The following is a 14,473-nucleotide window of genomic DNA, read 5'->3' on the forward strand; positions in this document are numbered from 1 at the left end:
GAACCTGTGATTATAGCACCAGAAGCCTTTTGCCTCTTGTCACTGAAACTAATAGAGTACACAGCCTATTTAAATGTAAATTCAAATAAGACATTTTCTCTACCTTTCTGCTCTCTTTGTTCTTTGTGATCAGAGATTACAGGACTGTAAATACTATTTTCCAATACACACATCTATAGGTATTTGGGGGTTTTGGTTTTTTGTTTTATCCAAGACTAAATAAAAGTATTTGGGGATTTAAATGTTCTATTTCCACAGTTAGTAAGGAGGGAATGCGCTCTGAAAACAGAAGGAAGGGCATGACTGAAGTCCTTTTGGGAGAGGGTGAGCAGGCGTAGGGGCCAATCTCAACCGAGGACGCCGTTACTAGGCAACCCCAGGCGTTCTCAACCGCCTCAGAGTAACTCCCCCGCCCTCGTTGCCAAGGAGACCGACGCCCTGCCGTAAACCCGCGCGCCATTGCGACACTGCCGCGCCTGCCGCTGCGTGCGCGCCCTCTGGCCCTATCTTCACTCTCCGCCTGGCCGCCATTGCCTCGTGCCCGCGCCGGTCGGTTGGTGGCGCCTTTGTCCTACGGCGGGCAGGTGGGCTGACGGGGAGGCGGCAGCGGCGGGCCTGAGGCGAAGGAGCGGCCGGGAGCCCGCTGCTCTGGTAGCGGTGAGTGCCGGGAAGCGGTGGCCGTCCGCTGAGGCTTGCGGCTGACGGGCAGGCGGTTGTGGTGGGGGGGTCCGGGCCGGACTGGGAGGCTAAGGCGGGAGGGCCCGCTCGACGCGCGGCCGCGGCCTCCGCTCCTCTCCGGGTGCGCGCGGGGCTGCGCATGCTCGGTGCGGGGCGCCGCCGCCCCAGGCTCCCGTCAGGCCCAGGCTCCGACGCCGGGGCGGCCTGCGGTGGACTGAGGTCGGCGGTGCCTCAGTGCAGCCGCTTGTTTGTGCACGAACCGTCGATAAGAGTCTTCGAGGTTTCTCTGTTGGGTAGGGTCGCACACCCGGCGCGCTTCCTTCTCGAAACGGTGGAGTCGCTCGCCTTCGGGTCCTCAGCGAGTCGATGGCGCAGTCGGGATTCGAACCTGGGCCGAGACGGCCCGTCTTTCCGGGCGTGCAGCGCCGTGTGGCGTCCGGAGCGCTGTCCCCCGCCGCCGCTGCCTCGCAGGCCCCGACTACATCCTTGAGGCGTCTCCTTGTCGTGTGACACCCCACCCATTTTATAACGCGGACCCCGGGCCCTGAGAATGGGGAGAGAAACTGTGCCCGAGGTTACCCCGGAAATTAGCAACGGAACCAGCTTCCGAACCAGCTGGCTCTCCAGTCCCCTGAGGCTGGGCACTATCCCCTTCTGACAGCGCACAAGGAGCTTTTCCTAGGACGGCGTTCCCCAGATTTCACTCTCGCGTTGCACTTTTATGTCCGCGTGCCATCTGTACTGCTGTTTACCAAATGTTAGTTTTCTTTATTTAAACTGACTCTTTTCTCCTTCTTAAATATATTTGTTTAAGGTGGAAACTTCAATCACAAACCAGATAATGGGAAGCCAGTTATTTTTCTAATGCTTGTAAAAAATAAATGCCTATCTCTTAAAATAAACAGTGCGTCCTTATTCCTCCTGAAATTATTCTGCGTTCCACACTTGGGGAAACGCTGCCCTGAGAGTATGGGGTTAATTGTGGTCCTTCTGGCTTTGACTCTATGCACACACAATTTTCCCCTGTGGCTTAGCAGGTTCCATGAAATGCCGTGGGATCTTTGGGGATGATAATATTATAAGCTTTCTTTCTGTGGACTGTTTTGAACTGCAGGAGTAGTCTGCTCAAGTGTCTCTGGTGTGCCTGTTCAGTTTTTTATAGCATTTTGATGTGGTAGCCACCTGACGGCTCATAAAAAGATGTTGCTGCAAATGCTGGTGGAGCTTTTGGGGGTTTGACAACTCTAGAGTTAATGTTTTCTTTGTGAGTCAATCTGGGTGTGAAAACTAACTTTGTGTTGACATTTTGGAACCAGTAAAGCCCACATTTTGCATTGTGGATATTAGAAATCACTTGGCTATTTGTTAACATCAAATTCTTCCTTTATTTTGGCTTGCTTTCCTTTAGCTCATCTGTCACCCTCCAGGTGTTCTTTGAAACTTCTGACACATTCTCTTAACCTAAAACTTAGCATAGAAACACTGATTTTCCTTGTAGAATGTACTAGAGAACTCACATTGCAAGGAGTTTTTCTGGGTTTAGGTTGTTCAATGTTGCATACCTGAGAACACCACACTTTAAAGGAAGCATTGACAAATTATTTGTAAATTAATAGTCTATTCATAACCTCTGTTTATGTGAGTGTAGGAGTGGGTTTAATTCATTGAAAGGAAATCAGAAAAGTTAGCTCAGGCCATTCAAGTGTCCCTGCCTTCCCCAAAGGTATAAAAAAACCCTCCTTTGTTTAAAACAAAATCCATATTTATCTGGGATTACCTTGGTATGATCACAATGTAGGATCCACATAAGGCTAAAGTCATTTTCTTCAAATTTGTAAGCAGCCGTCCTGTTTAGAGAACAAATTAGAGTTTGATTTTACCCACGAGTCAGCTCCAGAACTCCAGCAAATGGAGCCTCATCTACCAGTGCTCAAAAGCTAAGAATAAATATCTTTTGATGAGGAAGGGTTTAATGGTTTGAGACTTCATTTTTAAACTATTGCAAGCAGTCCATGTCTGTGGCCTGCAGATGGCAGTGCCATTGTGTAGTTTTTTACTACTGCAAGAATTATTGGAATTTACATGTGCTTTTAACACATTAACTGCCCTGTGAGTTGTATTTAACTCATGCTAGTTTTGAGCCGTGGGCCTTGTGAAGCATGTATAACTCACACATCTCTTTACCTTGGGACCCAAGTGAACTATTTTTCAAGTTACATATAACTCACACACACAAAACAATTTAAAAAAACAAAATTTTTGTTAAATTAGGATTATTTTGTTTTCGAAGTTTTTTACTCTACTTGCATAATAAAACACCATGGCCACAAGGAAAAAAATCTTTTTCCTAGCGTGGCAGTCAGTGTGTTAAGAATGGAAAATCTTCAGAGGAAGTATATTTAACTTTTCCTTCCCTTCGTTTTACGTCATTCTCTTGTTTTCCATTCCCCACATGAGTTGAAACCCACTATTCCTAAACCCACTGTTACTCTTAGTAGGAATGATAACATACAGCTAGCAGTGCATGTGATAAATACTAACTCATTTGATCCTGCCAATCATCTTATGAGATAGATAAAATGGTGTTGTATCTTTTATACATAGAAAGAAACAGTGACTCGAAGAAGTTAGATTTCTTGCCCAAGATCACATATTTAGTAGAGCATATTCAGGATATTATTGGAGATAAAAGATCTTGTGTACTTCAGCATTTCCCAAGCAAAATTGGGAAATGTTGAAGTACAGTGGTGTCCCCACTCCAGAACTTCTCAGAGACGTTTATATGCTAAACATATACAATGTAAGTGTTTGGGAAGGAAGATATCATTATGCCTTTCTCCCAGTATCTTCCCATGAACATCTTGAGGTAATAGTGTTCCCCCAAACTGACTACTCTTTCTACTACACTGTTTCCTCTCTGCACCTTATGGTTCATTAATGATCGTCATGTGTTTTTGAGACAAGTGCTTTTAAAGCCCAGTGTCATCTTTTTTATGCCAAAATATTTGTCCTATGAATATCATATACATTTGTCTAGACTATTTTGCTTAAGCAGAGTTAAAGTAAAACTGTTTAGAAGTTAAAAGTGCAGTGACCAACAAAATTATCCTCTTTGTTATTCTCATTAATGAGAGGCATTAATAAAAGGATCTGGGTAAGGCCACTGTCTGAAGCAGCAGCACATTAGGGAAATATGAAGTATGCTGACAGCTAAATATATAATACCAGCATGCCTGCTGCTTTTTAAATGGTGGTTTTATTATCACCAGATATGAATATTTATAGGAATGGTCATTTTCATTGTTTATTCTATCACTTTAAAAAAGAGATAATAGGTCAGCTGGACTAATTTTATGTTAAGAAAATAATTCCCCTCATAAGAATCAGGACTTTTCCAGACCATAGGACTCTTTTCCCTTTATTTCATGTTCAAAACATTGTTGCTGAACTGTATAAAAACCAGGCAACTTTAGTCAAAGGTCAGGGTAGCTTAAGTTGCATTACAGAGTAGTGTCTTATATATCTTTAGCTCAATAAAATATCTTAAGTGGGCCCTGGTTTGGGTCTGGAATGATTGGATTTCTGAAGATCAGGTTCATCCTGCAGGCTAGTGGGCAAAATTCTGAGAATTTTGAATTGTAAGTTATTTGGCTTTGAGTACATTTAATTATGCAATTGGAGATTGACATAGTAATAACATGTATTTAGGGTCAGATGATACAAAAGTTTATTTTAAATCTTTTCTTAAAAATTATTTTTGATATCCAAAAAAAAATAAACCTAAGAAAACATGATTTTCAGAAAACTTACCACTATAAATGTGTAACAACCTTTTGCAGCCTTTGGGAAACTTACCTTAAGGATAGCATTTATCAAAATCTGACCCCAAAAAACTGCATCAGAGTCACCAGAACAGTTTCTTGGAAATACAAATTCTTCAATGTGGTTTCCTGTCCCCCCACTCCCAACTAACCAGTGTCCAGAGATGGGGTCTGGATAATCTGCCTTTCAGGAACCCCCTGGAAGTTTTTATTTGCATTAAAATTTGAGAACCCTTGATATAGTATCTCAGAAAATGAGTTTTCACTAGAAATAGAAAGTTGAAACAGATTCTAGTATATATCTAGTCATATCCCAGATTACTAACTGGAGTTGACAACTCTGGTTTATGGTTGAGTTTACATTAATGAGTAAGTGTGGTTTGTTTGTTTGTTTTTGAGACAGAGTCTCACTTTGTTGCCCAGGCTAGAGTGAGTGCCTTGGCATCAGCCTAGCTCACAGCAACCTCAAACTCCTGGGCTCAAGCAATCCTACTGCCTCAGCCTCCCAAGTAGCTGGGACTACAGGTGTGCGCCATCATGCCTGGCTAATTTTTTCTATATATATTAGTTGGCCAATTAATTTCTTCCTATTTATAGTAGAGACGGGGTCTTGCTTGCTCAGACTGGTTTCGAACGCCGGACCTTGAGCAATCCGCCTGCCTTGGCCTCCCAGAGAGCTAGGATTACAGGCATGAGCCACCGCGCCCCTGGTGAGTTAGTGTTAAGACCTTAACTATAAGGTTTTTTTTTTTTAATTTTCATAATTTGGGCTAGAATTAATAGGAATAGTTAGAATATCCATGGAGTTTATACCTGGACAGGGTGGCTCACGCCAGTAATCCTAGCACTTTGGGAGGCTAAGGTGGGAGGATTGTTTGAGGCCAGAAGTTAGAGACCAGCCTGGGAAACAGTGAGAATCGCATCTCTACAAAAAAATTTAGAAATTAGCCAGGCATGTTGGCACACACCTATAGTCCTAACTATTTGGGAGGCTGAGCCAGGAGGATCACTTGAGCTCAGGAGTTTGAGGTTGTAGTGAACTATGATGGTGCCACTGCCTTCCAGCCTAGGCAACAAAGCAAAAAATTAATAAATAAAATAAAAATTGGAAAATGTATACATATAAAAAAAAGGTATCTAGGGAGTTTTCAGTATTTCAATTCCTTTCATTCACATCAGTAGGATGCTTTCACCTTCTTCACAAAAAAGAAAGCAGATCTACAAAGATTCCATGGTCTGCTGATAAACTTTAGATTTGTTCCTTATTTTAGCGATGTGGATGTGAAATTATGTATGGCCATTTTTCTCTTTTTGCAAAGAGTTGCTTTTAGATATGAAAACAAAATTCCTCAAAGAAAAAGCAATTCTAGCCCCTACCAGCAAAACTATTGACAGCTCTGGTTTGCAGAATTTAGTTAGAGAAAACTTTAGTTTGCAATTTCCCCTTCATTAGGTAAAGAAGTAGATAACATGCTATCAAGAAGTAGCAAGCTCAGTGGTTAGTATTGTTCCTGCCTTTTTATAACTCAGTAATTGGAAGAAGAAGCTTTAATTTTTCAGGATACTATCAAAATGCTCAGGTAAAATGGAAGAGAGTGGTAGACTGCATACTCCTCCTTTGCAAGAAGGGCACTGACCCTGTAATTGTATATTACTTTTATTAACCTTAGCAGTCTGGAAACTTGGGTTGATTATTTCATTTCCCTTGGAGGGAGGTAGCAGTGTGATTATCCTTTTCGTATTGTTTTTAGAAATATATTTACAAATTTTAGCCATTGTCATGACATTTTCTTTATTGCAGATTATGTTTTTGGCTTATTACCACTTAAACAGGGATTCAGGGATAATTTCTAAATGGAGGCCCTGAGTATATATTATGATTTATGATAAGCTAAGGGAATAAATAAATACTAGAATAGTAGTTCCCAAATACCTGCCAAGAATCACTTGAGAAACTTGTTAAAATATAAATTCCTGGGTTTGGTTCTCAGATTCTAAAAGTTCAAGACAGAATTTTGATTTTTACTGTCTTTACAGGTAATGCTGATACATCTTCATTAAAGAAATATAGGGATTGAAGAACATACATATATGTAAACTAGGGGAGGAAAGAGGAGTTTAATGGTTATAGAGTTTCAGTTTTTCAAGATGAAAAAGTTATGGAGATCTCTTGCACAACAGTGAATATATTTGATACTACTAAACTGTACGCTTAAAAATGGTTAAGATGATAAATTTTATGTATGTTTTTTACTACAATTTTTTTAAATGTTTAAAAAAAAATGAAAAAGGTTCCATGGCTGTTGATACTAGATATTTAAAAAAAAGAAGGGTAGTCTGTTGTCTGTTTTCTTCCTGAACAATGTATTGGACTAATAGATTGGTGGCTGTTAATTACTGATTCCTGTGGCCGTCAGTCCATTTTATATCTATTTATTGATAGTAAAATCTGACCTTTTAAATATTTTATCCCCACCTGTTCCCTTCAGTGTCAAATCAATAATCCTTGAATAACATTGCTATAGTGGGCAATATTTTTAATGTCTTAGGTTTAAATGCTCCCTCCTCCCTTTTTGGGATAATATGCATGCAGTAAAGCTTCATTAATTTGGCTTCACTGACACTAGTTCAGTTCATAGCCTCCTAATAGACCCTCTTGCTACTAGTTTCTTCTTTTTCTGTAGTTAAGTTTTTTGTAATCTGGATCTAGTTTAACTTTGGCTTCATCTGTCATTCCTCTCTCTTTTCTTTGTCATATCCCTACGTCCCCAACACTAAACTTCTTGTAGTTCTTCTAAGGTATATCCTTCAACCCCTGGGCCAAGGACTAGTACTGGTCCATTGCCTGTTAGGAACCAGGCCACACAGCAGGAGGTGAGCTGATGGCAAGTGAAGGAAGCTTCATCTGTATTTACAGCCACTCCCCCCCTACCCCCCCCCCCCCACTCACATCACTGCCTGAACTCTGCTTTCCACCCTGCCAGCCAAGTCTGGAAATTTTGTCTTCATGAGACTGGTCTCTGGTGCCAAAAAGGTTGGGGACCACTGCTTCACACCATTCCTTTACCTTTGCTGGAATGACTTTTCTCTTTCTGGTACCTCCTACTCATCCCTCAAAACCTAGTTTATTGGCTCTTGTCTTCCACTTGCAAAAAAAAATATGTATATATCTAGTTTAAATGTTACTTTTAGGCCTTTCCTGCCTCCTTCCCCTTCCCCTCCCCACCACCAACATTCTTCCCAGTCTCTCTATTCTGCTCCTCCCTGCAACACACATGCACAAAGGTAGGCTTCTGCCATAATCTCACTTTAGATTATAATGTAATTATCTCTGTGCATGTGCATCTTTCCTTTATTAAACAGCAAATTCCTTTAGCCTTGTCATTTCCACATAGAAGGCCTAGAATGTGTGTGACACATAGTAAACATTTGACAAATGTTTAATGTACTAATTACAAGCTTTCCTTTTCGAGTTCATTACTTGCTGTCTACTTGTACAGTTTAGTCAAAATTTTGCCTGTTTTAAATCTTATTTTAAATTTTCTGTAGCTCATACTTTCCTAGTTTAGATTAGCTCAACCTTTGTGGATCCAAAATAGTGAATTTTTTCTCTTAGCTAATTTTTATCCTTGAATCAACATGGATAACACAGGCAGAATATCTATTTTATCAAGGAAATATATGTTCAGAGAAATCAAGTGACTTGACTAAATTCCCCAAAGTAGGACTACAAGTCATATTTGCTGATCCCCAGCCAAGTACTCTTTCCTTCAAAGAATGGAAATTAGAAGGGCAGGAAACTGTCAATAGTGAGTTTTTGTCTGAAGAATTGAAGTGAAAAAGAATGCAGTGGCAAAACCCAGAAACATTGTTGTTTGAGGTGATAGAAATTGAAGTAGTGGCTGGGCACGGTGGCTCACGCCTGTAATCCTAGCACTCTGCGAGGCCGAGGCAGGAGGATTGCTCGAGATCAGGAGTTCAAAACCAGCCTGAGCAAGAACGAGACCCCAGCTCTACTATAAATAGAAAGAAATTAATTGGCCAACTGATATATATAAAAAAAATTAGCCGGGCATGGTGGCACATGCCTGTAGTCCCAGCTACTCGGGAGGCTGAGGCAATAGGATTGCTTGAGCCCAGGAGTTTGAGGTTGCTGTGAGCTAGGCTGATGCCATGGCACTCACTCTAGCCTGGGTAACAAAGTGAGACTCTGTCTCAAAAAAAAAAAAAGAAAAGAAAGAAATTGAAGTAGTAATTGAATAAGGAGGGCCTGCCCTATCAGTTGTCTCTGGGGCGTTTAAACAATGGAGTGTCTAATACAGACTGGGCCTTCTCCATGTTTTATCAGCATTTGATCAGGGAGTTCTAGCAAGAGTGTTCTAAATGGAAACTGTCTTTCCACTCCTGTTGGAGACATCATAGCATAATGTTAAACACTTTGGTGTGAGAAAGACCTGGATCTGAGTCTCAGCTTTGCCTCTTGATAATCATGTGGCCTCAGATTACTTTCTCTAAACCTCAGATTTCCTCATTTGCAAAACAGAAATCATAATAGTACCTCAAGAGTTGTAAAAGGATTGAATGAAATATGCACATAATGTTCTTTTACAGGCTTGGTTACAAAGTAAGCATTTTGTAAATATAAGTTATTATTTCCCCCATTCCTGTTCCCAGGAATAAAATTCTGTATTAGTTAAAGATAATAATTATTTTAATTAGAGAATTAAGAAGATAATCAAATGTGATGAAATGTGTATTCAAAGTGAGCTTAAAGGGTTGATTTAGAAACAGAGCAAGCATAGCATTCTCTTATCCCTGTAACTCATTACAATATCCCTGATGGTACAATATATCATCAAAGTCTCTTCATAAATATAGTTTAGTGAGAAGTCCTATCATTTCCCCTCCCAGTTTAGTGGGTTTAATATGTGATATCTGCTGCCTTGTCAGTATTTTTTTCCAAGTGGCATTATCTTTATCAGCATGTAATTCGACTTTGGTAATTCCTGATTGTTAGTTGGTTTTTAGCTAAGCCTTTTAGGCAGTTTCATTTCATTTGTAATCAGTTATTAAAATTGTATGTGGGCTTCTGGATTCTTTCAGGCCGATGGTTACTGATACTGTCAGTTAGCATTGTGGTTCATTGCTGTCAAAAGACAAAATTACAACAAATTTAGTTTAAAGACTTTAATTAGATTTATTGGTGATTCTAGAATCAGGCAACACCTCATTCTATAAAATAAAATGAGTGTTCTGATGAGGTTAGTGGAGAAGGTTGGCTTTATAGACAAAAAAGTGGGCTGAAGAAAGCAGAAACAAAGAAAAAAAGTGGATCAGTCATTTCAAAGTTACTTTTCTTGTAAAGAGTAAGGCGGAGGGAACTTTCTTATCATACCAGCTAAAACTGGCCTCCTTAGGGGTTTGGCTACTATCTCTATCTGCTGATTTCTCAGAAGGTCATGTAAAGATTTTGGTTTTGTCTTGGTGGTATGGAACTTCAGCATGAGTAAGTCCATTTTGGTTTGGTCTGTTGTGCCTTCTGTATGACCTCAGTCCAAACCAATAGCCTCCTATAAATTTTAACACTGCTCTTGTTATTTCTAGCTGTCATTGATTTCTATTGCCATAGTCTGTGAAGTATAAAAATTGGTTTTAAGGTAAAAAGAGTTATCTATCTTATTACAATGAAAAAATAGAGCAAAACAGTTCTTGCTACTATGAATGAAACATGCATTTTTATTTATAACATTCAAGGCCATTGTGTGAAACCTGTCTGGCATATTAATCTAAAATAAAATTGTAGATTAGATATTGTGTCTTTGTTTGGAAGTTCTTCACCCCATTCTTCTATGTTTTAAAATGGCTCTGCCACCTCCTGCATGTTTTCTAGATTATTTTCCAGTTTTTTCCTTTTATGTAAGTGCCTTGAGTTGGTGCTATTTTTTTTTTTTGTCTAAAAATTCTTAACTTAGAAGTGCTTTTAACTGTTTCCAGAAGACCACTTGGAAATTATAGATATTCAGGCCACTGTTAGGTACCTCATGGTGATTATGATGATTTTGAATGGCATTCATATTGCTAATATAATTAACAAAATATAGAAGTGCCACCAAGCTGAAGTGGAGAAGATACTAAGAGAGACTCTTTTCTATACAGAGGAAGCATTCCATCTTTCCCTGAAAGAGACTTCCAAGTTGCCACTGCCCTCTTGTTAACTTCTCTCCAATCGTGGTTTCCCATCTAATAATGTCCAGAAAGAGGTCCAAATTGTCTTTCTACTTTTTTCTCTTCTCCTTTATGTTAATTAGTATCATTTCTATTTCCTTAATGTTGATTTTACATCTCTGTAAGGATTTAGGAAGAAAATAATCTGATTGAACTAATTAATACAAAAGCCCCTTTATCAGTCCCAATATTTGCATTATCAAAGAAAAGAAAAACTTGTTTAAATGAACCTCCTACCTCCAATTGACAGATTTTCAAATTCTGTGACAAAGTATTAGAATAGGCAAGATTTTTCTTGCCTCCTTAAATCTTTGCTCTACTGTGATGAGCTCCCTGAAGTTATTTGTATTTTTGGTAGCTTCTCTATTCTTGCATTTATGAACTCATGGATTTTCCAAAAGTTCTGTATGCATGTGTTAAATTTTTGGGGGTGTATGGGGATTGGTGGTTATGTTGGTGGTTGTGTTTTCACAATTGTTGCTGAAAACTCCCCAACCTGAGCAATTCTATTGAATAGAAATGAGACTTTATCAGAAATTTCCAGGTCTTATTTTCTCCATATCTTAGCCAAGATAGAAGTCTAAAAAACACATATAGGGGTAAATAAACAAACACTTGATGTGTGCCACACTAAAAGTTTGCTAACCCTAAAATTAAGAAAATGGTTTAAAAATTCTCTTTTTTGTAGAAGAAATGTCCCATGCCATCTAAATATAATTGCTTTGGACTACTCAATGAAAGTAAATACTAGAAGACAAATTACAATCAAAATATAAAGATATAATTGTGAATGTTCTTTAAATCAGCGGTTCCCCCGACCTTTTGGCACCAGTGACTAGTTTCATGGAAGACAGTTTTTCCATGGTCTTGGTGGGGGGGTGTAGCTCAGGCAGTGATGTGAGCCATGGGGAGCTGAGCTGAGCTATCTCTGCCACTCATCTCCTGCTGTGCTTCTCCATCCTAAGTTTCATGGAAGACAATTTTTCCATGGGGGGGGCAGGTCTGTGACCCAATCTGTCCCTAACGGCCTGGGAGTTGGGGACTGCAACTTTATATAGTCCTTCAGGGAATTTCAAAAAGATTTCACCGGCTTCCAAGTAAAATAATTTATATCCTTCATTCTAACTGGAACCAGTTTTGCCCCAAAGGAATATACTATTTGACCACTTCGTTCTCCTCAGTCCTCTATGTAGATACTCATAGAACTGAATATAGTTATATAATGTAATATTCCTTTTCATATGTAGAGGTCAAATTATGGCAATAGAAACTTATCAATTAAAGAAGTACCATATATTCTGTACTCTCACCTAAATGTTTGCCAGATCTAGTCAGTGTTTAGATGAGTTTTCTTTATTCATGAGACCACTGAATACATGGAGTCCTGCTGAAGTTGTGGTACTTATTTAAAAGAAATCTTAACACACACCCAGTGTATTCCACAGACACTTTGAAAACTACTTAAATAATCAAAGATATTACATTTCTCTGAATCATAGCCACTCTATATTAGCAAGTGGTATACACTAAGGAGCAGACCAAGTCATTATTAAGTCCTTTTAAACCTGAACTAGTATTCTTCACAGTTACATATAAAAGAATCTGATATTTCCTGTAAGGCCTGTAAACTTTAAGAGTTGTAAATTGTGAAAGTGCCACATGGCAGTATCAAATCTATGGTCAGATATACTGGCTAAGTTTTATAAAGGAAATATTTTCTGATTTTTTAAAAATAGAAGGATTATATCCTCTGCTTAATTAAAAAGATAAGAAGCAATTTAAGTATGATATACTTCTCTATTTAGATATATATTATCTTCAGTTTTATCAGAATCCATTCTTCTAGGCATAATAGAGACTTTTGATTTAAAATGAAATTGAAGATCATTCTCACTTCAACAGAACTATAAAAAATTGGCAACATAGCAGGATCAAGTCTAAGTTTCTTGTTACTGCTGCTTTCATGTGATAGGAATCTGGTTGGGATTATTTAAATATATAATTACTATTTTAAAGCACTCTTATGTGAGTACTTAATACTATTTAATGTCATTAGATATACTATTAATTGCTTAATATGGAATAAGAGGAACAAAACTATGCTGTAGCAGAAAGCAGTTTTATTTCTCTATTCATCTGAAGTATGAAATTTTTAATGTATATCTTTAAATCATATAGAAATTGTCAGGTACTATTTTTGTACACAGATTTCTTAATACATGGTGTTTTATTCACTTCAGTTTTTGTAAAGTGAGTATGTTTTGATCTTAGCAAAGCATGCTTTTAACTTCACAAATTGGCTTTTCTATAAGCTTGTGTGATTCTACTATTCTTCCTTATCTAGTTGTATATGCCAGTCTTTAATGAAAACTTCTTAGGAGGAGGGTTTTATTACCTAACAACCCTACTAAACCAATTCTTATTCTAGGTATTTATCAATGAAGGTTGTAGATGTTAACAGGTCATACTCTGTATTTTAAAAAAAGGTTAATTTTCTTTGTGCATCTTATTCTGGAAGATTTTAGCGAATGGAATGCAATACATGACACGCTAAAAGGAGGCCCCACTTCATGGAATATTGGAAGTTTTAAGACAGTGGAATCCAGCTATTACTTCTTAGTAACATAAAATAGAATTATTTGTCTTTGCTCTTCTGTTTTTTAAACTCTCCTTATCTTTTTCCCATTTTCTTCCCCATAAAAAGAATCTTATAGCTGCCTCTCCAAAAGTTTAGAAAACAACGTTTCCCCCCTTTTGGAGGGGGTGGATATTAAGCATTGACGTAATTAGTTTCACACAAATTATGTGATAGCTAGAAAACTGAGGGACGGACATTCTTTACCAAGCCATGACAATGTACTGCCTTAACTTAATAATAAAAATTGCCCAAGTGACAGTGTGTCTGTGCTGAATGGATTTTCTTACACCATCTGGTTGTCATTGTAGTTTTTTTTGTTGTTGCTTTCATTTGAAATGTGCTGATGATCTTGTTTTTATTCCGTAGCATTGAACAGATGGGTTGATTATTCTTTTCAGATATTAATAAGGCAGCGGAAAGAAGAAATATGAATACGGCTCCATCAAGACCCAGCCCCACACGAAGGTAAAGTACCCTGAAGCAGTGAGTTACCTTGGGAGAGTTGGGCTCTGGGGAGTTAAGCCCAACTTCGTACATCAAGGGTCTTTTCTTCCCCCCAACAAATCAGAAACGCTCCAGCAAACAATAAGAACATGAACCTTGTGTGAAGGGCCTTGCTGCTTTTTTAAAACACATCAGGAGATGCAGAGGAAGCTTTGTGTTTTCGGTGGCAAATCCAGCAAGTTCAGCTTGCAACATGAGTTGCAAGCAATTGGAAGAGGATAAACCTCTGTCTGTCCCCAGCTCACGTGTCCATGGGAGCCTCCAGAACAGAAGGAGTGCCCCAGGGTCGTTGGTGTATGCCATGCTGCACTGCAGCGGGCAGCAGAGATTCGACTCTTCATTCCAAATGGCTGCCGGTCCAGATGTTAACCCAGGTTTACGGAAAGTGCTGCCTGAGAGATTGCTGCTGTGCCTGTGCTGCAGATCCCCTGTTTGCTCGCATGCTTGGGTTACTTGTTTGAGGGGAAATAAAAAGGGCAAAAACACATCACCTCTCAAAAGTCTCCCTTTTTCTTAGCTTTCCTGGAAATAGAGGGTGTTTTCCCAGTGTATTCTTCCTTCCAGTATATACAAAAGGAGTATTCCTGGTGTGTGCCCTGGAGATACA

General features: G+C 39.1%; 1 protein-coding gene across 4 annotated transcripts in view; it reads left to right on the plus strand.

Moving 5' to 3' along the window:
* The first annotated feature begins 319 nt into the window (after window positions 1-319).
* Window positions 320-14,473, plus strand: part of NCOA5 (nuclear receptor coactivator 5) — a 32,906-nt gene continuing 18,752 nt past the window's right edge. The window contains exons 1-2 of one of the 4 annotated variants that reach the window (XM_012742999.3): window positions 320-657; window positions 13,761-13,827. In XM_012742999.3, the coding sequence (XP_012598453.1) occupies window positions 13,790-13,827 (38 nt within the window). In that variant the 5' untranslated portion in view covers window positions 320-657; window positions 13,761-13,789. The remainder of the gene's footprint in view (window positions 658-13,760; window positions 13,828-14,473) is intronic. The other 3 variants (XM_020282034.2, XM_012743000.3, XM_020282035.2) reach the window with 3 other exon arrangements.

Source organism: Microcebus murinus, chromosome 16 (assembly GCF_040939455.1).
Source record: "Microcebus murinus isolate Inina chromosome 16, M.murinus_Inina_mat1.0, whole genome shotgun sequence".
In the NCBI taxonomy this organism is placed as follows: Eukaryota; Metazoa; Chordata; class Mammalia; order Primates; family Cheirogaleidae; genus Microcebus; species Microcebus murinus.